Here is a 23,967-nt window from a genome sequence, read left to right on the forward strand (position 1 = left end):
TATGAGAGAATGGCTCCGCACCAGAAGGTAAGAATATGGCACCAGGAAGCTGATCAGTAAGAGACTTTGCTAAAGAAGTAGCTTGAGGGAAATAAATACCCTATTGAAACTGGTGAGATTTTTTTTTTGGTTTGCTTTTGGTTTTTTGTCAATGACTTAAAAAATCGCGGTATTTCAGCACCACAGTATTGAAATGCTGATGCTTCTCAGATGTATGCAGATACAGAGCTTGCAGAACAAGACTTCTAGTGCTTTGGCTCCTCATTGGGCTAGCAAGAATCCTGACCTATTAAAAGCTGAACCTACAAACATCCATCAGGGAGCAGAAGACATTGGTGCCGCCTTTTTCCTGAAACTTAGCAAGTGGCTGCCATTTTGGTTGGGTTGGTTTTTTTGACACAGAAAACTGTTCCCTTCAGTTTACTGCCTGACATCAATGGCTGAGCACCTTTTTTGGGAGGGATGTTACAGCTTTGGGTTTTAAATTGTTTTCCTTGTGTGCTTGTTTCATCTAGCTGAAAATGCTTTCCAGCACACCATCCACTGGGATGTTGGAAGTAGGAGAGTTGCCATGGCAGAGGACTTGCTAGAAGCCAGTAGTCCTCTCAGTCCTATGATTAGTGAAATAAATTTTAATGCGTTCTGGACTTTGATTTGTCATAGAGCACAAAATAAATAGATACCAGCCAGTACCCTATTTTGCTGCCAGACTTCCTTCAGGTTTTTTATTAGTTAATGCATGCCATTGTTACTGAGGAATGTGTAAATAGCGATGCTGAGAAAGAATGCATAAAATCAGTGGAGATTCCAAATCCATCTTTTTTTGTCTTTAACCTGGAGCACTATGTATTCTGCAGAGCCAGAGGCCGAGGTCGTGGGCGAGGAAAGAGGAGGTTTGGACCAGGCAGACGCCCAGGGCGCCCTCCCAAATTCATGCGTATGGAAGTAACCAGTGAAAATGGGGAAAAGTGTGAAGAAGGGACGCAGGTATATTTGGGGGGGATGGGGAGGAGGAAAAAAAAAACATGACCTGGGATGCAAACTCTTAATTAAAAGAATTTGGGGCGTAGGTGCGAATTGAGGGTGTGCTTTGGGTTTATACCCAAGTAATTCTTGGTTTTCTAGCTGTGATTCTCTGCCAGGGGGGCACACTACTTGCCTTCTCTAAAAACTGTAAAATCGCTTGCATTTCTGCAGCAACTTTCATCCCAAAGCACTTAGTAGTGAGATAGGTTATTGCAGCAGTTTAGGAGCATTACAAAAGTAATTTAGACAGTAAAACTGTAATGGGAATTTAGGTTCGCGTTTGTCCTTTCTGGAACGTGAGGTCAGAGTCTGCTCTTATAACTGTTGCTGGTAGAATTAAATCAGTTTGAGTTACGATTCTTTATGATGTTTTAATATTAACAAAAGGGCATCCCGTAGCCATTCTTATTGCAAAATGTTCTCTTGCTTGTGGCTGTTGGTTATATTCTGTAGGGACCTAATGTGATGCATTTATCCAAGTAAAAGGCTAAATTCTCTCTGATGCTGACCATGCTTAGGTTACCACCAAGTCCTTTTATGAAAGGTGTCACAAGGGATCAGTGACTCTGTTTTTATGACTTAGCTGGATGCTGATATCTGGAGTGGTAATTTTCCGCTGGCATCTCACCGGGCCATGGTTCAGTGCTGACTCAGAGGGATGAATGTCTCTGTTGCCTGTGAATGCCTGCCGCTCATTTTCTGAGGGTACAGAATTGCCCTAAATGTTTCAATAAGCACAGGCAGTTGCGAGATCACCCTCTTTGCAAGCTGATGTGACCCAAGCCAGCTCTGTTTAGACAAGTAAACATAATGCTGTTCCCAAACTCTTAACTCCGGAGAGACAGGGCTTACTGGGCGCAGTCCCGTGCTAATGTGTCTGAATGGCCTCTGGACTGGAGGTGGCTCGCGTCCTGCCGGCTTGGAGCGTGGCCCAGAGCGAGCTCACGTGTGTCTATACACTCGAGCAGGGCCATGTTTATGTCCCAAGCCTTTGGAGGTCTGCCTGCCTCGCTAATGACTAGGCACAAGCTCATCCGCCTGAGAACTTGAAACTCAGGATGCCGTGGGCACGGTTTAGTGTCAGCAAGTGTGGAAACTTGCCACCTAGACCAGGACTGGATATTTGGCTGGTGTATTGCTCTAAGTGGCTTTATCTGGTAAGCATTCACAGTTTAGAACAGCTGTGCTCCTTCTGGCACCTCCCTGTTTTTCTTCTCCCACACCTGCTTTTGTGCTTTGACAGTCCCAGCCTTGAGCTGATATACTTTTGGCACTCTGTTTCCTAGCTTGTGCTTTTAAGTTTACTTAGTTGCATTAAGCAATGTCAAGGAAGGATCTATGTTTGGGTTTTTTTTTTCTTGTAATACGAGAGGATTCCACCCCAGAGGAGTTACTGGAATTTATACGGAAAGAATGTAGATTTCTGATATGTGCTTACTGCTCCCAACACCCTCCCTTTTCTTTTACGCTAATGCAAAAAAAAGGAGGAAAACAGCTTTGTGTGATAAATATAAGTGATGTATGCAGCTGAGTAGGTGAGAGTATGCAGAGCTTAGAAACCAGATAGCAAAACACGCAGTGTACAGTATAATGATCTCGTTTGTCACTCTCCAGTTCAAGCACTCCAGCTAGTTTGTTGGAAAGGAGGAGACGCTGCATAACGATACATGATAATGTTTCAAAGTGACGGCAATTTCGACGAGACAGAAATTCTCTGCTTTCCCTGGTCTGTGCTAGTCACTTTGGTCTTAATTTCTCACCGGTCAGCCTATGTCATCTTTGGTTAAAGCAGTAACAGCGTCACGAGTGCAGAAGAACTTGCTTGGCTATTAACAGCCAGGTTGTTTTGATTGTCTGTGTCCGGTGAGATGACGTGATGGCCAAGAGAGTCACCTACCTGCAGCGTTTCTTCCCTAGCGCTCTGAACCTTGTTGCTGTTGGTGGAGGTGATCTGCTGAGAGCATCAATGGAGCACAGCAGGAAAGCGTTAGCATAGAAACATTTTGTTTATAGCTTGTGATTAAATATGTAGAAATCTTGTTGTCTGCTGAGTTTATCAAAGCATTTTTCAGTGGGTGGGGGGAATAATCACTGGTTGTATGATTTGCGATTTCAGGACTTGCTGCATTTTTCCAGCAAGGGGCAGTTTGATGAGGCCGGACAAGCCACACTGAATGGGTTGGAGCAGCAGGAACAGACTCCAGTGCCATCAGAGACGCAGTCGGCACTGGAGCAGCAGTCAGAAAACCACCCGCTACAAATCCAGCCGCAGCACGATGAGAGCGCGGTGCCTACGCAGAGCACCATGACAGCAGATGACATGAGGCGAGCAAAGCGTATCAGGGTAAGCAAAGAGGACGGCGGTTCATGTCTTCTCTCGCCCTCTCCACTTGCTGTAACCCAGAAAATGCCGGACCTGCCTGCCAGGACCAGCTGGTCTCTTTCTCTCACTGTCGTATCCATTTCCAAATCCTGAATAAAACATCTCATTCCTAGCAATTTTTTTTTTTTTTTTATTTCTTTGTGCTGAGAGGAAGACAAATCTCATGTAAAGAACTAGTATCTCATGAGATGCTAGTGAGAACTGGTCACCAATTGGAGCCGATTCAATTCCAGCACAGTAATTCTTTCATAGAAACACAGTCCCTCCAAGCTGGCAAGCAGGAGTGCTTCAAACAGCCGGCTGAATTACGGTGCTGTGGCACGGAGTAATGACTTGTTCACAGCACCATCTGTGTCTCTCGGAACTCTTGTCTTGCAAATAGTTGCCAAAGAGGAACCATGACCTCGGTTTAGATCCACTCACTTGATGATGATGATATTTAGTGATAAAGTCCTTTCTTGGGGTAGAAAAAACTGCCTGTCTTTGAGATTAAAACCTGTGCGAAGAGCTTTGTGTATCGACAGCAAACACTTTGAGCCTGAGCTTTGTGTCAGCTGGGTGAGCTGGGTTTTTTTTCCTCTACTGTGTGTGGGAGGGAAATGATTCAAGCGAATAATCCTTCAAGCCATGTCACTGTGAGATTGGCTTATTTAGCCTAAAATCTTTTTCTTTTTCTTCCATGTGTAAAATTTTGATTACGGAAAGGAACAGCTGCAACTGGGGTAAGACTTCATTTTTAGGGGATGAGAAAGGATTAGAAAAGAGTTGAGTAGCTGTTCTTTTGTAAGAAGATGTTAAGTCAAATTTTGCTCTCAGTTTACAGCAATATATATATACACACTATATATATATATATATATGCAAGACCAGTCGTGGTGTTACCCCATATCTTGAAGAAAGAATTTGGCTGGGGCACATTAAGATTGCAGAATTTTTAACCGTATGAAACACTTGCACTCTCTGAATGACAAGTTTCTACCAGTAATTTGATTTTCATATGTTAAAAGCTTGGGGGATTTTTACTGAATGTATTGAAGGGTGAGTAACAGAGTACCAAAGGCAGATGCTGAGTTTTGACAGTAAAGAGCACGGGTATTAACTGCTTATGATATGCCACAACTTCCTCAGTAGAAAGTTGAGGCCTGGGTGTGATGGAAGGGGAAAGTGTTGCCTGTTTCCCTGAACTTTTGAACCCAAGATGTGAACTTAAGATCTTCTTAAACAGTAAATGTGGGAAGAAAGGGACAGAAATTCTGAGGTTAACTTCTTTGTCTTGTGACTTAGCTTTTGTTGCCTGGTAATTCATCACAAATGGGTGACAACGAAGAGGAGTGCAGTGGTGGTTTAGTCCTTGGTGACGTGCTTGTGTTGCCAAATCTCCCTAACTTCCCATACATCTGGCAGCTTGTGTTCAGCAGAGTCCTGGAGACGTTTCAAGATAGGGGCACTGGCAGAATGGCAGATGGGTGGCTGCGTAGGGCCTTTTCAAGGTGCGTCAGACTGAGCAAGGAGAACTTGAGATAAAACGAGCAAGCGTTATTTTCTTTTTTAAGCATTGAAAAAGCACAGCAAGGTGTAGCACCCTATGAGCACTCATTCAATTCAGCTATTCACAGCACCTTCTTATAAAAACATGCGCTTAACGTTATAAGCAAGCAAACATTTGGTTTTAAGATTTGGTTTTAAGGTGTGTAGTACATCATTCACTTCCAAAGGACACGTAGAAAGTCTTGTTTCCTGATTATGACCTGGAGACCTGTGCAGCTCAAGTTCTTCCTTATTACTCATGTAGGATTTAATTTTCAAACCCGATAATTCTTGTGAATTGCTTCAGCCTTTTTAAGGTTTAAGGCAGTGATGCTCTGAGAGTGCTTTCATTCTAGCTGGAAGCACTGATCTCTGCCCCAGGATTCAAGTCCTGATAGGATCAGTCAGTTTTTCAGCCTCTGCTTTAGAGCCTGTGGAGTTTCCTTGGAGATCAGACCTTAAATATGGCAGTCATGTCCTTCGTATTGAAAAAAAATACACCCACCCTTCAAGATACTCTTGTAACAAATTAGAGGAACGTGTGGTCCACAGCCAAAATGAATATTTGTTTTTAATTCAGTTCTGGGCAGCGTCCAGAGTGTCTATGGGCTGATCCCAGAAACATCTGCATTTCCAAATTTTTTTTACATGCAGATCTGATCCTAAAATGTGTAGGTGACTGCTTTACTTGGAGGAGGCAACTGGCAGGGATAGGATTTGGAAAGCACAGTCACTTCCTTTGTGCTGAAAGAAATGCAACCAGTTGTATAATGAAGAGTAAAAACAGTAAGATGAGGTTAAGAAAAAGTTCCTGCTCCTTAACTGTTTCACTCTTCTAATCCTTGCCCTGTTGTCATCCTGCCCAAACTATCCCCTTCTGCTAAAAGCATTTCATTCTCACTGGGGCTCTGCAGTATGCATTACATCATTATTAATCAACTCTGAGAAAACATGAAAGGTCACAAAACACCTTCAGGATTATCTGTGGTTTTTATCTTTTGCCCTTTAACTCCCCTTGGGCAGTTATTAACTGCAGGGTAAACCTTGAAGATCTGCTTAGTGTTTCCTGAGGTAAAAACCTCAAAGGAGTTTTGCCTAAGTAAACTCTAGCTGGAAGAGCTGGCCCTCATAGTGACCCGCAGAAGCGTGACTATTGCAGAAGTCAAGGCTTCTGTTTTAAAGTCCATTGCATAACATAAGTATTTTTCTCTCCCTCAATGCTGCCTGCTCAGTTGGAGCTGCAGGTAGGTTTGACTGGTTTTTTGTTTCGTTGGGTTTTTGCTGTATCTAATCGAATGGTACGTAACAACATCGCCTTCCATGTTGTTTTGTCCAACTTCTGTTTAGTGTCTCCTGATTGACCCTGCATCATAAGTTGTCACATCTGTTCTTCAAGTGACCGATGTCCAGAACTAAGTGTTATCTGAATAACAATTGGCATTCTTCTAGTTCTTTTCATACTAATTAATTGTGGATTTAAGGTGAATATTATAGGAGAACGCTGCTTGGATGGAATACTATAATATCCATCTTAAAGTTTTGGAGGATTTGTTTATGCAATTGTTTGCACTGGATCAATGTTATCAGTTAATGAGACAACACTTAGTTCTCTTCTTCTGTTTTTATAGTTGATAGTTTATCTAACCAAAGAGCAGTAAAAGGTTTCACCCTTCTGTAGCCTTTGAGATAGTAATGGGACGATGTTGACTTATGTGGTGTAGAAGTCTGGCCTGCTATCTTACCAGTCAGATTGTTGGGGGTTCCAAATAGCAAAGTACAGTAATAGTGGAGTTAAGAACTCGAAGTGCATCTCTTCAACTACTTGGTTTATTGGCATATCCCTATAGTTAAGGGGAAAGCTATATACTTCTGACTTCAAGCAACGTGTTCATTTTTACACAGCACGTGTCTATCTTTCCAGCTCACAGTGTGACTTAGAGCAGATGCCTGTATTTCCCATTGTCTCCGCTTCTCCACTTTTAAAATGGAGAATGGAGATGACAACAACTCATGGGAGAGCTCATTTGGGGCTCCTGTATGAAACTGTTAGCTTGTTTATAGCAAAACAGTTGCTCTTATGTTCCCTTTTTCTGGAATGAAAGTATAGGTTTCCCTCTGCAGTTCAGATGGTGAAAAGGATCGTTCGGGTTCACTGATTTAATCTCTAGCACAGCATTTCACAGTATTCCCAAGCTGTTCTCTCATTCCAGCAGAAAAGCTCCTAACTTGACTTTCTCAGTGTCAGCTGTTGGCACATGCTTAAGGGACGCAGCAAATGTCAGCCCAGACATTCCCACAAGAGAAGGAGAGAGGAAACCAGGGAAATCTGTTTGCAGAAGTCCTGAATGTATCTCACAGAGATGTATGTAATATTGAACGTGTGTGAGCATAGGTGCCAGCAATGTTCTAGCGCTGTTTCTCTCACTATTGTGATGCAGATTCTGTGTGTAACATCTGAAAAGAGAAGACATCAATAAATGCTGATGTACAGATCTTGTTTTGGAGAAGAGTAAATACTCCTTAGACGTCTCGCAGAGAAGTGGCAAAACTGCAGTGTAGTTTCAGTACTGTATGGGTGTTAGTGTGCTGTGGGATTTGATGCATGCGGAGGTGTGACTGACTCCCAGCTTTGCAGCTGTCCAATGTGAAAGTTCTCGTCCAATATTGAAATGCAGGTGCAGGGCACGCTTGCCTATTCCTACAGGCAACGTGTCCGGCAGCATCTGTTCTTCCAGCAGACAGTACTGTTATCAGGACTGGGATGGCTCCATAACATTTATCTGAAGGGGAAGGGGAGGAAGGAAAAAGATAACAATCATGAAATGCTACAGAAGAGGTAGACTGAAGGAAGGCACACGCCAAAACAAAGCAGGGACTGAGAAGAGAAATTGTGCATAGTAGGAGTGGAGGAAAACGGAGAAGAGCAGCCCAATGTATTAAATTTTAAAATGAATGTTGGCACAACCCGCATTACGCTCAATTCACAGTCGTCTTAAAGTTTCTTGCAGCACCAAGAAAAGCAATTTCAAGTTTGTATATAAACAACTACCCTTTGAGTAGACAACAGAATCTATCAGAGTTCCTCTTGATTTGGCACCAGTGTGTTGGTCTCCCATCTTTCTTCTTCATTTTCAGGCTCTCGCACATGATACATGCTAAATGGCAAAGATAGGAGAATTGCTTGTGAGTTCTTACCTGTTGGTTGTAAACCTGCCATTCTGCCCCTGCTGTAATGTTTTGAAACTCCATTCTTCTTTTTGATAATAACAAAGAGGTTGAATGTATGTTCTACCAGAAGTTTTCCAGGCAATGCTAAACCACTGCTGCACATCTCTGTGGTGATCTTTGGTGCAGAAGCTGATTTTGTAAAGGGCTGTGGCATTTCACAAGCCCAGCTCCTGCGTGAAAGACAGGGTATTAGCTTGCCCTTCCTCTGTATGGTGGCTGAACTTTTGACTCAATCCCCCAAAATCAGCTGGGATTGCAGCTTTTCTCGGGCCCAGGTCTGCACTTCAGAGAAGACTTAGTTTTATTTTACAGGAAAATGCCGTGCTAAAGACAAAAGTTAGCTAAATCAGCAGAAAACAGGGGCTGGAGAGGAAACTCCTGCACTGTGTTCTCCTAACTCAGTCTGTAACTGCAGGTATATCCCTTAACCTCTGCCTGTCACAGCCTCCCCTTCTGTAAAATGGAAGCAGTATCTATAATGCAAAAGTATTTTTTGACGTTTAGGTTCACTGATCAGCTGGTGTATTGAATCTTGAAAATATTTGGATGTGGAATCTATATGAAATTACGAAAGCTAACAGTCTCTTTGATGTTTCTTTCAGAATGCAGCTCTTCAGCACCTGTTCATACGGAAATCCTTTCGCCCGTTCAAATGCCTCCAGTGTGGGAAGGCCTTCCGCGAGAAGGACAAACTGGATCAGCATTTGCGGTTTCACGGACGGGAAGGGAACTGCCCTTTGACTTGTGACATCTGCAACAAGGGCTTCATCAACAGCGGTGCTCTCGAGAGCCACATGAAGTTCCACATGGACCAGAAAACATACTCCTGCATTTTCTGTCCGGAGTCCTTTGACCGCTTGGATCTGCTTAAAGATCATGTGGCCATCCATGTCAATGATGGCTATTTCACCTGCCCTACCTGCAAAAAACGCTTTCCAGATTTTATCCAGGTGAGATGCCGTACTGGTTTGAAGCACTGCCTTCTGGGTCTCTTGCAAGCACTCTCTTTATGAATTTTTTGGTACTGTTCTTGTGTAATGCTGCATGTCAGTTCATTCTCACAAGATAAACGGGTCCATGTCAGTCAGAAAACAACAAGGAAGAGTGACCAAGCATGGCTAGGTGTTGTCTTATGCCATTGAAGTGCTCTTTCCACTAAATCATCAGATATGGTACTTCACTCTGGCATTAGAAGGCACTGTACTGTGGGAGGGGTGGTCCCTTATCCCCAGAAAATGCCGAAAGCAGAGGTCGTGACTGCTGTTTGTCAGTACAGATCCATGGCACAAAAAGGAATTGTCTTTTGCTGTATGCAGCTTGTACTTGAGTACATCTTGTCCTTTGTCGTTAAGACTCTGAACCAAACAAAATTGTGGTTTTACGTGACACAAATATCTTTTAATCCCTTGACTGTTCTTGTCAGGGTAATTCATTTGAAGACCTGGCAGAAATGCCAGAACGGATCAGACTACTTTGCTTCCTGACTTCCCTCCTGGGCTTCAGCTGGTTACTTGATTCCTCCTCTTCTCTGCACGCTGCTTAGGAGAGGTTGCACTGGGGTAGCGAGTAATGTAACTACTTTGTGCAGTGTGCAGAGCTGTTGGAGAAGATCGTTAATAGAATTTAAGGATGCTATTTTGATGTTCAGTAAGAAAGGGAGACGTACGGTGTATATATTATCCTTCATTTGGACAAAGAGCTTGATATGTCTTGCTGAGCTGCCTGACTTAAATTGAAATGTAGAAATCCAGCTTATGTCAAGTAACAGGGACTGATAGACTATCCAGTTGGCTAAAGAGGAAAGGACGGGGAAGCGTGATTTACTAATGTAATATCATCCCGGCAAAAAACTTTTTATCTTCTGTAAATGTAGAACAAGGAAAAATGCTGATGATTCAGAAATGCTGTACTGCAACCTAATTCCCCATAAACTTTGCTGTGCAACTGAGCCAGTCAGAAGGTCCCACGGCTTTTTACCAGGTGTTCAGCTCTATTTTGGAATTTAAAGATGATTTTTTCATTTGGTGCTATGTGAATAATTAAGTCTAGTCATCACGGATTGCTGCCTACGTAAATACTTTTTTGTGGAACAGATAAAGATACGAAGTTGTTCCATGTATGATCAGTATTAGAAGATGGTAAAGAATTAATTAGAGATCCATTTCTTGAGTGGTGCTTGGATTTCAAATGTCAAACCTCATTAGTTACTTTATTGGGGAAAAAAAATCTCACTAGATGCTTGAAGAGGTCAAGGATAGTCCCAAAGTATGCAAAAGTAATTGCCATTCAGGAATGGTATGCAAATGCTTTTCTGGTTGGGTTTTTCTTTTTTTCCAACTCTAATTGCAAGCTCGTTCTCTCTGATTGAAAGGAAGTAGTCCTTGAGTTTAGATTTATTAGAAATGAGGTAAAGATAATGAACCTCAGATGAACGTGTTAACTCCAAGGATGACTGAGTAAAACTGGTACATCGTGGACTTTTGCTGCCCATTAAGTGCTCAACTGTGCAATAGCTGATGCCTTCAAGAATCAGTCTTGAGGAAATCAAATTGTCCATCCAGATGGATCACAAAGATGTTACGGCTTTATAGAAACTATTGCCTAGATACCAACTGTTCTGATAAAATACTTTTTAAGTCAAAGCAGACTAGAGAACTCTTACAACCTTTTTCCTCTCTTTTTTTTTCCTTTTGCTAAGAATTTCCTAGACTGTTTTACCACACACTCTTCTCTTTTGAATAAATTCCATTTTTCTATGATCTGCAATTCTAGGTCAAGAAACATGTACGCAGTTTCCATTCAGAAAAGATTTACCAGTGTACAGAATGTGACAAGGCTTTCTGCCGTCCTGACAAGCTGCGACTCCATATGTTGCGACACTCAGACCGCAAAGACTTCCTGTGCTCCACGTGTGGCAAGCAGTTCAAGGTAAGATGACTCTTGACTGGATCATTCCCGATACGGGTGGAGAACACCTTTTTTTTTTTTTTTCCCCTCCTTCAAGTAGACAAGCTCATGTTCTCAAAGGTGGAAGAAACTAATGTATAAACATGCTAGACTCGCTTGCAAGTTGCATGCTCTGCTTTGTCGTGTGAGCTACAACATTTCGTTTCTGATGGACAAGGGGCAAGATCCACACCAGTGTGCTCTGCTGTAACAGCATGTGTCATCTATGAAATCTTATTTCTAATAATTTAAAAGCAAAGGAAGTTTCATCTGCTCATTAAGAACTGGGTCATTGTACAGCTCAATTGCCAAGTGCTTGGGTTGTGTTGCTTTAATCAGCTTAGTTAAGAACACTTCCTGCTGATAGAAAACTTCTTGCTGATATCAGTGGATTAATAATACTCCAGGCTGAGGTGCCTGTGTCTATGGGACGCATCATGTCAGCACATGACATCCAGATGCCTCTCCAGATCCCTCCAGTACAGATGGAGCAGACCTGTGAGCCAGGTAGACTGTGGTGGTGGCAGCAGCCTGCTCCTTGTCTCTTATTTTTCTGCGGGATACTGAGGAACTGGATATTTTTGGGTGGAGAAGCACATTCTAGACAGTGTATGTCCAGAGAGGCTGGATTGCATCTGGGCAGTAGGTTCAGTACCATTGTAGGACTTGAGGTCCTCCTCAGTCAAGAGCATTATTTGATGCAAGTTTCCAGCCATACGTGAATATTTTGGATAAGTTCAAAGAACAGCAAGCAGTGGAGGGGTTTGTTCTCACAGAGGCTGCTAAACTAGCATTAGTTTGGCTCTGCTTTTGTGGCTGAGCAACCTCAGCTTGGTTTGAAGGAGAAACCTAAGCCCAAAGGGTTCCTGCTGAGCTGTCCAACACTGAGCATGCAACTCTGTTTCACAGCAACACTGGAGAGGAAAAGCCAAAGAGATCTCTGAACAACGTGCATTGTGGCTCTTCCTTGTAATGGGTAATAAGGCAGTAAGCGGTGCTGATTTTCTTCTCCCCAATTGCTCTTTCCCTAGAGGAAAGACAAGCTGCGAGAGCACATGCAGAGGATGCACAACCCGGAGAGGGAGGCCAAGAAAGCTGATCGAATCAGCCGCTCAAAAACGTTCAAGCCTCGGATAGCGTCCACTGACTACGAAAGCTTCATGTTCAAGTGCCGACTCTGTATGATGGGTTTCCGCCGGAGGGGGATGTTGGTGAGTGTCTGTGTGTTCTAGCTTCTCTTACAACTTCTGTACTCAATTTTGATGAATGGTTAAGGAATAAAGATGGAATTCCAGCGGTTGGAACATAAGGATGCTGTGAAACTGGGAGGATTTTGTAGCTGAGTTGATGTTACATATCTCTTTCTAAAGCTGTTATGTCTTGTCTCTTCAGCAAATGTGTGTCTTTGTGTATTTCCTTGCTTGTGTTTGTATGTCTGGTTGTCACTACCATATCTCAACACAAATGCTGATTGATGTGTAATGTATTTAGCAGAACATGAGATTGATACATTGCCTAGTTCAGCCTTACTGCCTCAGTTTTCCTGACTGTCTTTCCTATTTTTTTTTTTCTCCCCCTTCTTGAGGGACCTCTCCTGGCCATGCCCTGTATCTGCCACTGTGTAAAGGGTGTTATGCAGCCAGAACTCTTACTTGCAAATATTTCATGAGGCTTGTTATCTCTGCTAGCAAAGGTCTCCTTGGGCAGACATCCTTTACATTACTTCACTCTCAGCTGCAAGAGAGTTCTGGCAAGTTGTTTTACACCTTCCCACTTTATTTTGATTAGAGAAGCTGTAAATGAGATCTAGCAAAACCGTGTTTACCTTTAGCAGCTGACTGAATGCACAATAACCCTTGCAGCAGCAAATGCTTCCGGTGCTGCTGGCTACCATCAGTACAGGTTTGGTTTGGATGTTATCTGTGTCTAGGAGAAGCAGCAATTGCTCAGCTTCCATCTGTAATGTGTTCTCTTGTTCTTTTTGTTTCTTTCTCCTAAGGTGAATCATTTATCAAAGAGACATCCAGACATGAAAATAGAAGAGGTGCCAGAGCTCACGTTGCCCATCATCAAACCCAACAGAGATTACTTCTGTCAGTACTGTGATAAGGTATGTAAGGAAATCACCCCTCAGAGGGTAGCTCAGTCCTAGACCTGTATACAACCAATTTGTCTCTGCACAGAAACATCTGGCGGGGTTTGTAGCTCTTTTGAGGTGCTTGCCAGCAACATTTCTGTGGTGCTATCCAAAAGAAATTAGGACAAAATGCATTTAGGCCAAGGCAGCTGAATGCTAATTGAAAACGGCAGTTCTCCTTTTCTGCCGTCTTTGGAGTTGGTAAAACTTGAATACTGTGATCCAGCAAGCATTCACCCACCCTTAGTCCTGTATGACTTTTTGCAACCCAGGACTAAGTATCCTATCTATCTATAATTCCTGAACACTAATTTATTTTGGTTTCTGTATCACTTCTGAAAGTTAGTCTTTAACTCATTTTAAGCTGCTTACTTAGTCACATGCCAGCAATTCCCACTGTTCAGTGGAGCCTGAAGCTTCTTCTGCACTGCCTTTGGGTTCCTGTTCTTACTCCCTGGCTTTTGCTTTTGATGTGTGTGGGCCTTTATTTACCAGGGAGTGTATTTTGACTGACTGTTCTTATCCTCAGTATATTCTTCCACGATGCCTCCTTCCTTTTGTCTAAAGGGGAAAAAATTGATCGTTTTAAATCATATTACAGAATACTTGTCTGCTGTGTCTGAAAAGAATTTAAAAATATGTTGATCACTGAAGGCTATTAAAAGCATTTGATGCTTTGTGTGAGAGCAGAGGCATCAACCCTCATGACAAACTAACATTGGACAAATTACAACTTTGATCAGTGGCTTCTCTGACATTTGAACTTCAAGTATCAGGCAAAAAAAGTTTTCCTCTTACCTTCCTGTCCTGCTTTGCTTTGTTGTGGCACACATGTTCTCAAATGGCTTCTGCATGCTACACAAAAAGGGGTTGCTTTTAGAGGTTGATTAAACACTGGAAGGTGTATGTATATTCATGAATTGTGTTGTAATGGTTTGGGGATTTAACTGAACATATTGTCTAAAGCAACATGCAGACCATTGAGAAAGATAACCGGTAGCTGTTTTCTGTGCAGACATCGGGATTACACCACTTGCATTCCAAATCTTTACCCTGCAGGTGTACAAGAGTGCCAGCAAACGCAAAGCACACATCCTGAAGAACCATCCTGGTGCTGAGCTACCTCCAAGCATCCGGAAACTGCGCCCTGCGGGCCCAGGAGAGCCAGATCCCATGCTGAGCACCCATACCCAGCTGACAGGCACCATAGCCACTCCTCCGGTCTGCTGTCCGCACTGTTCCAAGCAGTACAGCAGTAAGGTACGGGGGTTGTCTCATAGCCTCAGAAAACAGCCTCTCCCTGGTGATGCTTTCTTACCACTGTCTCTGTCATCTGTCGGTCCATGAGCAGAGCTCTCTGTTCTGAGTCAGAGTGCTGGCTTCATGCTGCATGCTGACAATATGGGTACAGCCTGCTCGGTTTATGGCAAAAAGGCTCACTAAATAGAGGGCATGAGCTTGAAAGAAGAAATGGAAATGTTGTCAGAGCGCGGTCACAAACGGAAAAGTTCGGAGACAGCTCGCTGACAGTGATGAGGGAGAGGAGTAGGGAAACAAAATGCAGAGAAGGTGACCTCTGGAAAAGGTCCCCAAAGTATTCGGCTGTGTTGGGGTAAAAAGCTTACAGGTTGTGAGGTTTGGGGCAGTATTTCAGTATCAGACAGCTCTAATCAGCAGCATCTCTCTGATCCTTGTTTCCTTCTTGTTGACCAAAGCATCCCATAGCGTGAGTCTCGATGCTGCCTTACTGAGGGAAACACAAAAGCTGCAGTCTGCAGGGCTGTTTGATTTCAGCTGGCCCAAAGCAGAGTTGCTGACCGTCTTTCTAATGCTCTTTTGCATCTCTCTGTAGACGAAGATGGTACAACACATTCGCAAGAAGCACCCGGAGTTTGCTCAGCTCCCTAACACAATACATGCCCCGCTGGCGACAGCCGTCATCAGTTCCACTCCTGCCGTTCTAACCACCGACAGCACTACTGGAGAGACTGTTGTGGTAAGGATTCAAGACGTGCTAGATCAGGCCAATGGAGCGAAACAAGCAGAACAGAAGCCCTCTGGTATAGGAGTCGTAGTGTTTATTTGGCAGGCATCGTTTTAAAGCATGTGTTAGGACATTATTTGAGATCACTTCTGTTCCTGAATCTGTGTGTTGTAGTTTTGCTCTGCCAGGAACTACGTATTTCTCTTTTTGGAGCTCTAAGGATTTGTCTTTTTCCCCTGCTCCATTCCCTTCTTTCATTCAGACCCATATGCTACTGACTCCACATAATGCTTTCACAAGTGCCTAATTAACTCAGGAATACACCTCGTGGATTTTCACTGGAACTGTTCTCTTGACATGCCTGCAGTCTTTGGGATCAAGAGGATGTGTTTTAATGATGACTGGGGCGTGGATCAAACTGTTCAGAGGAGTCAAAATCTTTCTGTAATCCTTTAGACAGCGCAGTGCTGAGCAACGTGAACCTCCAGTGGCTGATCTCTCCGCTGTTAATGGATCAGGTGTTAGGGAAGTGAGAGCTGAGACTAGAACATCAGTCTTGTGTCTTGTAGTGGTGCTGGGATGCTGCATGGTTTTAAAAATCTTAACCATGGTTTAAAAGTTCCTATTTGAAGACTGAAACTGGATAAAAGTCTGTTTTGCTTGAAAAATGGGCGGATTCAACCAGGATGCTGTTGGCTTCGTAAACCTGATTAGCTATGTGCTAGATGTCTTTACACACTTTAGAAATAGAGTTGTCAAGAAAAGTATCACCCTGGCAGGTGGGGAGGAGAGGTAGAATGCATCCGAGAAGCACTTTTTGACTTGGAAACTAAGTCAACCCCTTACAAATGCAGCATTTTTGTTGTCCAATTAGAATACTTTTAAGTAAGTGGATGAAAATAATTTTTTTTATTATTGTATGTTAAGTTAGCCCTTAGTGGTTCTGACTAGCATTTAGACAGAAGAGAGCAATCCTAGCGCATGATCCCTGGTGATTGCTTACGACCCCATCCTCTGTACACATTAAGCTCTTGTAAATAAATGACTAGGCCCAGTGGTGTAAGTGCAGATTCAGTGATGATAGAACTACAGCCCTGCAAAAGTACTCAATTCAGTAGACAATATGTGATGACCATCTGTATTTTTCTACCTGCTCAGACAACAGATTTGCTGACACAAGCAATGACGGAGATATCCCAGACCATCCCAACAGACTATCGAACTCCCCAGGGAGATTACCAGCGAATCCAGTACATCCCTGTGTCTCAGGCCACCACTGGCTTGCAGCAGCCTCAGCACATACAGCTGCAGGTTGTTCAAGTGGCCCAGGTGAGTAACCTGTTGGAGGACTTGACGTGCTTTTGACCCCCTCCATATCAAGCCTGTGCTTTCTTGGGGCTGTAGTGCTCGGAATTGTGTTAAGGAGTAGTTACAGAAAGTGGTGCAGACTACTTTTTTATAGATAAATGATAGATAATGCTTAGGGTTCCCACTGCAAGCATCATGTACTGGGCATAAATAGTCCTGCCAGTCTTGATCAGCTTGCTGGAGACATATCAATGCAGTCCTAATTTAGTTCTACCCATCTGGGCACCTTTGCTTGAGGCTGCTCTTGGAAGATTTTCCAACAACTGGAAAAGTGGGTCAGTGGGTGACCCATTTTTACAGTTGAGAAGACTAATTTGTACTTCCTTGTTCTCAGTGAGCCAGAGCCAAAATTTGGAAGTACAGAAAGCACTTACGCTTTCCCTTTGTATAATCTATTAGAATATTCATTCTCTGTGATGCTCAACAGCCTCCTAAAAATAAAAAGAGTGTAACTAGAGTAACTGAGCTGAGGAGAATAACTCAGGCAGCTGTAAGAAATCGCCGTAGCCTTCAAATGTATTAACCACTGGGTGAAACTGAAACTACCGTGGGTTTGTATTTGAATCTGAAATTCTGTGTTCTCTCAGGCCCCTCATTACAAGTGAAGTTATGAATTTGGTTAATAAAGGCCTAAACGGTGGCCTCGGTTAATACTGACCGTGGCTGTTTTACCGATACAAGAGCATGAGGGCAGATTCCTGCAGCTAATATTCTCAAGGTCTGAGACTTGTAATTAAATTACTCCAATTGGTGTCGTTAGCAGGTGTTGCTCAAAAAAGCCTTTAGTTGGTAAGACTCTAAGCACTTCTCTTGATACAGAGCTATGTCAAACTACAGCACTGGATGTGCAGATCTTGAGTATGCATACCTTTTATAGAAAGAGACTTACGAAGAAGGATGGGCCAGTGGCTGACACTAATGCTGGTTTTCAGACCCTTTGATTTGAGTCCAGCCTCTGTCACAGACAGCTTGTATGGCCTTAGGCAAGTCCTTTTCATGGGTAGCACCGAGATGTAACCATCTCGGTGCCATTACATCTGTTAAGCGTACTTCTTTATCTCCCAGGAGTGCAAAGAGGGTGAACACAGGGTGAACAAGGGGCGCTCCATGGCCTCACTAAGGCTCATACCTCATTGTTCCAGACCTTGTATCACAGAAGAGGTTTACACAGCTGCTTCTGCTTGAAGTATACGCCTCTGCTTTGACTTTTTTCCAGGCTACCTCACCTCACCAGTCCCAGCACTCCACAGTGGACGTTGGGCAGCTTCATGACCCCCAGACGTACACCCAGCATGCTATCCAGGTGCAGCACATCCAGATCACAGAGCCGTCGCCAGCAGCTCAGTCATCATCGCAGGTATTTCACTCTTCTCTTGCAGGAAATATTTTCCCTGCCAGTCTGCTCAGCTGGCGTATTACATGCGCTGATGCAGGAGATAGTCTTGTCTATGTCACTTAAAGGACCACACACGAAATGACTCTCACATTAACATCTCTGGGATCATCAAGTAGTTCCTAGGGTGTATAGGGGTGTGTTGTGGTTTTTTGGGGGTCTTTTGCTGTGTGTTGTGGTTGTTAGGGGTTTTTTTTTGGGGGGGGGGGGGCGGGTTGTGCATGTGTGGTGTGTGTGTGCATCCCCAGCAGTGTGTACAAGGTAGAGGTAAGTGGCTGGGAACAGACAAATTTGCAGCTTAAACAAAGTTAGCCAGTTGGAAGATGTAGATGGAAACTGTCATTCCTCAAATATTTCAAGTTCAGTTCTTCATGCTGTTGGGTAGTATTTAGCCTTATCTCAGTTCTCTGCCACAGACTTGCTATGTAACCTTTGGCAAGCAACACCTCTGTTTCAGTTTCCCAATCTCTGCTTACTAATGATAAAGTGAAGCAAGGAGGAGAGCTTTGCAGTTCTTGTGCTTGATATTCCTTGATATGCTATAGAACCAGCTCCCTGCCCCCGTGTTTTCCCTTAATAAGAAGGATATGTTTGTAACAGTACAGAGGTATGCAATCCTTAGTACATTGGGAACACTTATACCTTTTTTTTCTTTTCCCCACCCTAGGTTGGGGGTCAGCCTTTGAGTCCCTCCTCACAACAATCTCGGCAGGAACTGAGCCCCTCGCAGATGCAGACAACTACATCTACACCAAACCAAGCTCTCCAGCAGCAGCAAGGGTCTTCAGTTCAGCACGCGTATCTTCCCAGCACATGGAACTCATTTCGGAGCTATTGTAAGTGTCAGCAGTAGCTCTCACTAGTAGTCTGGCTAGTGGGTGGGACTAGTATGTGCTCCATTTCTCCAGCTACCAAATGGGATAGTATTTTCAGAGCTCATTAAGCTTTGTGATTAATATTCATAGAGGTCTAAGAAGATAAACAGTTCTAGACAGATGAAAACGGTTGTACTAGCCTTTCTGCTGTAGGTCCGTAACTATCTGATAGGTAGTTTGGGTAGGCAGACTGGGCTCCTTTATTCCAAAGAACTTGGATTCAGCAAGAATCCATGTGTTGGATAGCAGCTTGTTCAGATTTGGATGGATGCCTGGAAGAATCATACGGAAGATGAGGGTGACATGAAGTGATTTTTCATGCCCATGCAGCTCTGGACGGTAATCCTTTGATTTCTTGAGTGAGAACAGGATGTGTTGTCTATGCATGAATTGCCCAATCTGCAGCTGATGTTAGCTGCCATAATTCTGTTGAGGCCTGTAGAGTTTTACAAGGCTTTACAGTACCTGAACTTCTGTTCAGCAACCACTGTTTCAGGCTTGAAAGCTTACCGACATAAGACATTATCTTTCAAAATGGTCTTTGAGTTTGACTGAAGGTCTTGATTCTTCAACTTCCATTTTCTTTTTTAGCATCTGAGATTCAGATGATGACCATTCCCCAAGGCCAGTACGTGATCACAGAGACTGCTGTAGGTACACCGGTCACCACTGTCAACACAGGGCAAGTGAAAGCAGTTACTCAGGTAAGGAAAACAATTGTGGCCTTTTTCTTTTTTTTTCTTTTTTTTTTTTTTTTTTTAAATCCATAATAATGTATCAGGCTTAAAGCCTTTAGTTTGAAGGTTAAAGGAGTGCTGAAGTGATGACTGGGGCACGGAGAGTAGAGAATAATGGTGTACCTAAAGAGGTCCAGACTGTATCGTCCAAAGGGGCATTGGCTTTCTGTAAGAATTGTAGGGAGTTCCCTGCTGGGCAGAACCTACAGGCAAAACAGCTAAGAAATGATACGATGTGTTGTGTCATAAGCTAAGAAGAAAAGTGCTACTGTTCAAACCTAGCAATGTTGTAAACTTTAGGTTACAGAAGGCAGGAAATAACCTTATGAGCTTCAAGGAAAAGATCTATTTTTTTTCTGAAGTAGCATCATACTCCTTTATGTGGTAATACAAATAGCTTCCTGCATCTAGCCATTTACAAGGCGCACGCTGTCTGGCCCCTCTGCGTACGACTCCTTCAAGTTTAAAGTGTTCTCTTAGTCACATTTGCAGGGCAAGGTATGATTTAGTGGTGTTGATACCCTTAAAAATATTTAAGAGTAAGCTGTAGGCATTAAAGCAAATCTGGAACAGTTTCTGGAAACATTTCTCATTTTATAATCCTATGGATAACAGAAAGCTATCAAAGAGTTACTGGTATCTTACCTAGTAAGCAGTCCAGCATAAGGAGGCAGGCTGTTGTACTGCACTGATAGTTGACAGTGGAAATACAGCTTCTGCTAGAACATGTGGAAAATGGAAAAAAAACTTTCAGAATAGTTGTATTAAAAATTGCTATTTAATTTGTAGTGATGGGTTAATTGTGTAATTAGTTTAACCATTTGTAAGTTAACGAAATGCAAAGTAGTCCAGCATACTTCAAAACAAAGGACAAGGGTTATGTTGCTCTCAGATACATTTAAATGAAACACAACTTAATTTCTGAGTTCCTTGTTCCTACCACAATGTCCTCCAGCAACAGGAAAGTTACAGACTATTAGAAAAGTTACAGAAGATTATATTATTAATATATATTAATTATGACTTAATTATTTTTCTATTCCCCATGCAGACTCACTATGTGATATCTGAAGGGCAGCCTGATCTGGATGTCAAACAAAACTCTTCGCTCTCCAGCGAGGTACAGGTTGGCGTTTCCCAGCCACCAGCCCACGCGGATACCTTGGAATCGCAAACGAGCAGTCAGCAGCAAACCACCCAGTACATAATCACTACAACCACCAACGGGAACGGCGGCAGTGAAGTGCACATTGCTAAACCACGAACTTTCTCGGCAGAACACGAATGAAGAAGCCTCGCGGTGTTGCTCGCTTGTACTTGTCACCTCCCCCGAAAGCCCAGATATATGGGTATCCTGGAGCTCGATGTTTTAAAGTAAATGCTCACTTAACTTCAACTAAAATCTTGGAGCTCTTGTTAATGCTTTAAGAGGGTTTAAACCCCCAGTGACCATGAAGAAGTACCCTCAAAATCCTTCTGGGATGCTCTTTTATGCAGCTTTTAACAAAAAGGACAAGAGGAGAAGTGAAACCTCTGCTTGCTGTGGACTTGATTTTTGGCATGTCTGCTGACCCTTATTTTTCCTTTTTGGAAGTGTCTCCAATAAACAACTTTTTATTTCAACTGTATGAGGGGAAAAAGCTTGCCTAACTGAAGGCTAACTGGCGGATTACATTGTATGCATATTTTTAATAGGAGCCGCTAAACAGGAGGGCATCATGTAACTTGCCAGAATATGGCGGAACTGCTTCCCAGGTCTTTGTTCCAGCAGCTGAGCTGAAAGGGAACAAACCATCTCAACGTGAGCAGACTGCCTGGAGAAAAAGAGCAGCAGCGGCGGCGAAGCGGTGGTTCCTTGTGTACATGTGCGGGGATGGATATAGCAACAAAGCTGTGAAGATGTGCCGAAGCAGTCCATTAAATTATTATTTTTCCAACCCTCGAAGTGTTTACATGCTGTCTGCCCTGCCCTATTTTACCAAGCGGTTCCAGAAAGAACGCAAAGTGCAGTCTTAAACCCGTGTTTGGAACAAACTGATGGAAATCGTAGTAGCACATAAGGGTAGTATGGAGCCACTGTTGTCTCTTTTTTTCCCCCTCTGGTATTTGCAGGGAAAACTGCCTTTTTGCCTGTAAACAGGAAAAAAGAAAAAAAAAAGGCTCAGCTTAGCTTGCGTAGCAGCTTCTGCTGTGACCTAAAGATAGTTGTGCCAGGAGAAAATGAGGGTAGAGGAGCGCACCTCCGTGAAGACGCAGGGTACTTGTCTCTGTTGCCACCTCCAAGTGGACATAATTTTTCCCCTTGAAGACTGGATGGGAGAGTTGGTTACTCTGATTTTTTTTCCAAATACCTTGTATAACAATGCACTGTAATTCCTTTGGACAGTTCCATAAAAATGACCAGCCCTGGACTCAGGAAACGTACAAAAACATGTTAGTGGACCACTATTTATGGGACACAGAAAGCCATCTGCGAGGGGTGCCTGCTTTCCTGGGCCTGGTCTATGTACAGAATATGTTTAGGGACCAGGAGAAAGGGAAAGAGAAGGTTTATCTTTCAAGGCAGTGTATTTTATTTTCCTTCTGTAATCCTCCTTCACAGGTCTTGTTGGTTGGTTATTTAATGCATTCTGGAATTTGCAAGAACACGACTACAACTCCATTGACTCCTGATGGGATATACTGTGTATGTCTAAACCTCCTTTCCCTCTGCTTGAAAACTCATCCCAGAATGTCTGTGTGTAACAGGATACATTTTATTTATAAAACAAAAGCAAAGAAGGATGTTTTGTCTTAATGGCCCTTGAGAGGGAAGAACTGAGAGGTGGTTTTGGTTTTCTCTTGTGCTGCACTGAGGGTAGTTGCGTGAATCCTTTTTTTTTTTTTTCCTCTCCCCATAAGTACTCCCACAAATCTAGATGAGGATTACCTGTGTGAGTAAGCGCAACATGTTTGCAGGTTGTGGTATCAGGCCTTATGCAGTTAAAGCTTAAACGTGAGAGAACTTCACACTCAGACTGGACACGAGGAAGTCTGGTGACTTGCTGGCAAAGCCTTGTAGCAGGTGTTGCTTTGGTAATTAACATATCTGTTAATATGGCGTGGAAATAGTGACTGTGCGTGGTAAAATAATCACATTGAAAACGCTGGCCAGCTCAGAGCTCTTTTGAGGTAGCTTTGAAGTGACTTGCCAAAATGTGGATTAATTTGTGCCTGGGGTTTTGCTTCTCTTGCTGTACCACTGTACCGGGGTGTTAACGAGATTGGTAAAGCTAATGAGGACCAGAGCTCCTGTTTAGTCAAGCGTAGTGATGAGCGTCTTTAAATTCAGCGGACGCGGGAGCCCATCGACTTGAGCAGCGCGGCCAAGCCACCGCAGTTCCCGCCAGTTCGCTTGAAGTCGCGTTGCCGAGGGCTTTCCGAATTACGCCGCTGGGTGTCGTGGCGTGGTTGGTGTGGAGGAGAAGGGAGATTTTGTCTTGGCTTTCTTCAGGCTGCTAGATAATTGAATGACGAGTCAAAAAATGGTATGAGTAATAGGAAAATGGGAGACTTGGAAATGGGGTATTTGGGTAGATACTGCCCTACAGGAGCAATTTTAAAGTCTTAAAAGGTCTGTGGTCTTTACAGATGAAGATCGAACTTTTTCCCTTTAATGATATTGTGGATGTGGGATTTAAAAAAAAAAATATTTTGCTCTGTTCACCTTTGGTGGGAACAATTACAGCCTGAGGATGCTTGTCCCAGTCAGTTAAAGCTGAAAACTACACGGTGTTCCAGAAAACAATTTTAAAACGGCCTCTTTGACCTCAACATCTTCCCTGTCAACGTTTCTGCTCTGTCCCACAGCAATGGCAGCGTCCTCGGGCCGGCAGCCCGATGCCCGGGTTACGTGATCCTGGTGTCCCAGCTCCAATGACCGCCTCGGAGCGAGAGAAGCATCCCTGAAAATTGAAGTATCATGAATTTCCCTCTCAAAGTAAGGAACTGCGGTGATTGCACAGACAGCAGGGGCCTGCTTTTAGAGAGACGATGAGAGAAAAAGACAAGTTTGCATGGATTTTTTTTTTTCTCCCCAATTTCTGCAGTGCAGAAGGTTTAGGATTTATTATTAAACCAGAGCAACCTGAAGATCTCTCTCTTAGGTAATGTCCCACAGGAGCTTAACCCTGGAGTCCTCTCGGTTGCCCGAAAGGGCCGTGTTTTGCTCGAAGATGAGCATCGCTTCAGGCTCCTCGGAGGCGTTTTGGGTCCGATTCTGTGTTTTCCTGGAGAGGGGATGGGAGGGGGGGAAAAAAAAAAAGCACCCTGAATTTGCACCTCTCGGACTGCTCGGGCCCCTTCTCTTATTTAATTGTGTATG

At 43.4% G+C, this 23,967-nt stretch overlaps 1 protein-coding gene across 3 annotated transcripts in view; it reads left to right on the plus strand.

Moving 5' to 3' along the window:
* Nucleotides 1-23,298, plus strand: part of PRDM10 (PR/SET domain 10) — a 46,714-nt gene extending 23,416 nt beyond the window's left edge. For all 3 annotated transcript variants that reach the window (XM_075723126.1, XM_075723125.1, XM_075723127.1), the window contains 13 exons: nt 858-987; nt 3,143-3,370; nt 8,767-9,114; nt 10,937-11,092; nt 12,142-12,321; nt 13,110-13,220; nt 14,307-14,507; nt 15,100-15,243; nt 16,390-16,560; nt 17,816-17,956; nt 18,660-18,828; nt 19,459-19,571; nt 20,656-23,298. In XM_075723126.1, coding sequence (XP_075579241.1) covers nt 858-987; nt 3,143-3,370; nt 8,767-9,114; nt 10,937-11,092; nt 12,142-12,321; nt 13,110-13,220; nt 14,307-14,507; nt 15,100-15,243; nt 16,390-16,560; nt 17,816-17,956; nt 18,660-18,828; nt 19,459-19,571; nt 20,656-20,892 — 2,329 coding nt within the window. In that variant the 3' untranslated portion in view covers nt 20,893-23,298. The remainder of the gene's footprint in view (nt 1-857; nt 988-3,142; nt 3,371-8,766; nt 9,115-10,936; nt 11,093-12,141; nt 12,322-13,109; nt 13,221-14,306; nt 14,508-15,099; nt 15,244-16,389; nt 16,561-17,815; nt 17,957-18,659; nt 18,829-19,458; nt 19,572-20,655) is intronic.
* Nucleotides 23,299-23,967: the final 669 nt, after the last annotated feature.

This window comes from Pelecanus crispus, chromosome 19 (genome assembly GCF_030463565.1).
Source record: "Pelecanus crispus isolate bPelCri1 chromosome 19, bPelCri1.pri, whole genome shotgun sequence".
NCBI classification, from domain to species: domain Eukaryota; kingdom Metazoa; phylum Chordata; class Aves; order Pelecaniformes; family Pelecanidae; genus Pelecanus; species Pelecanus crispus.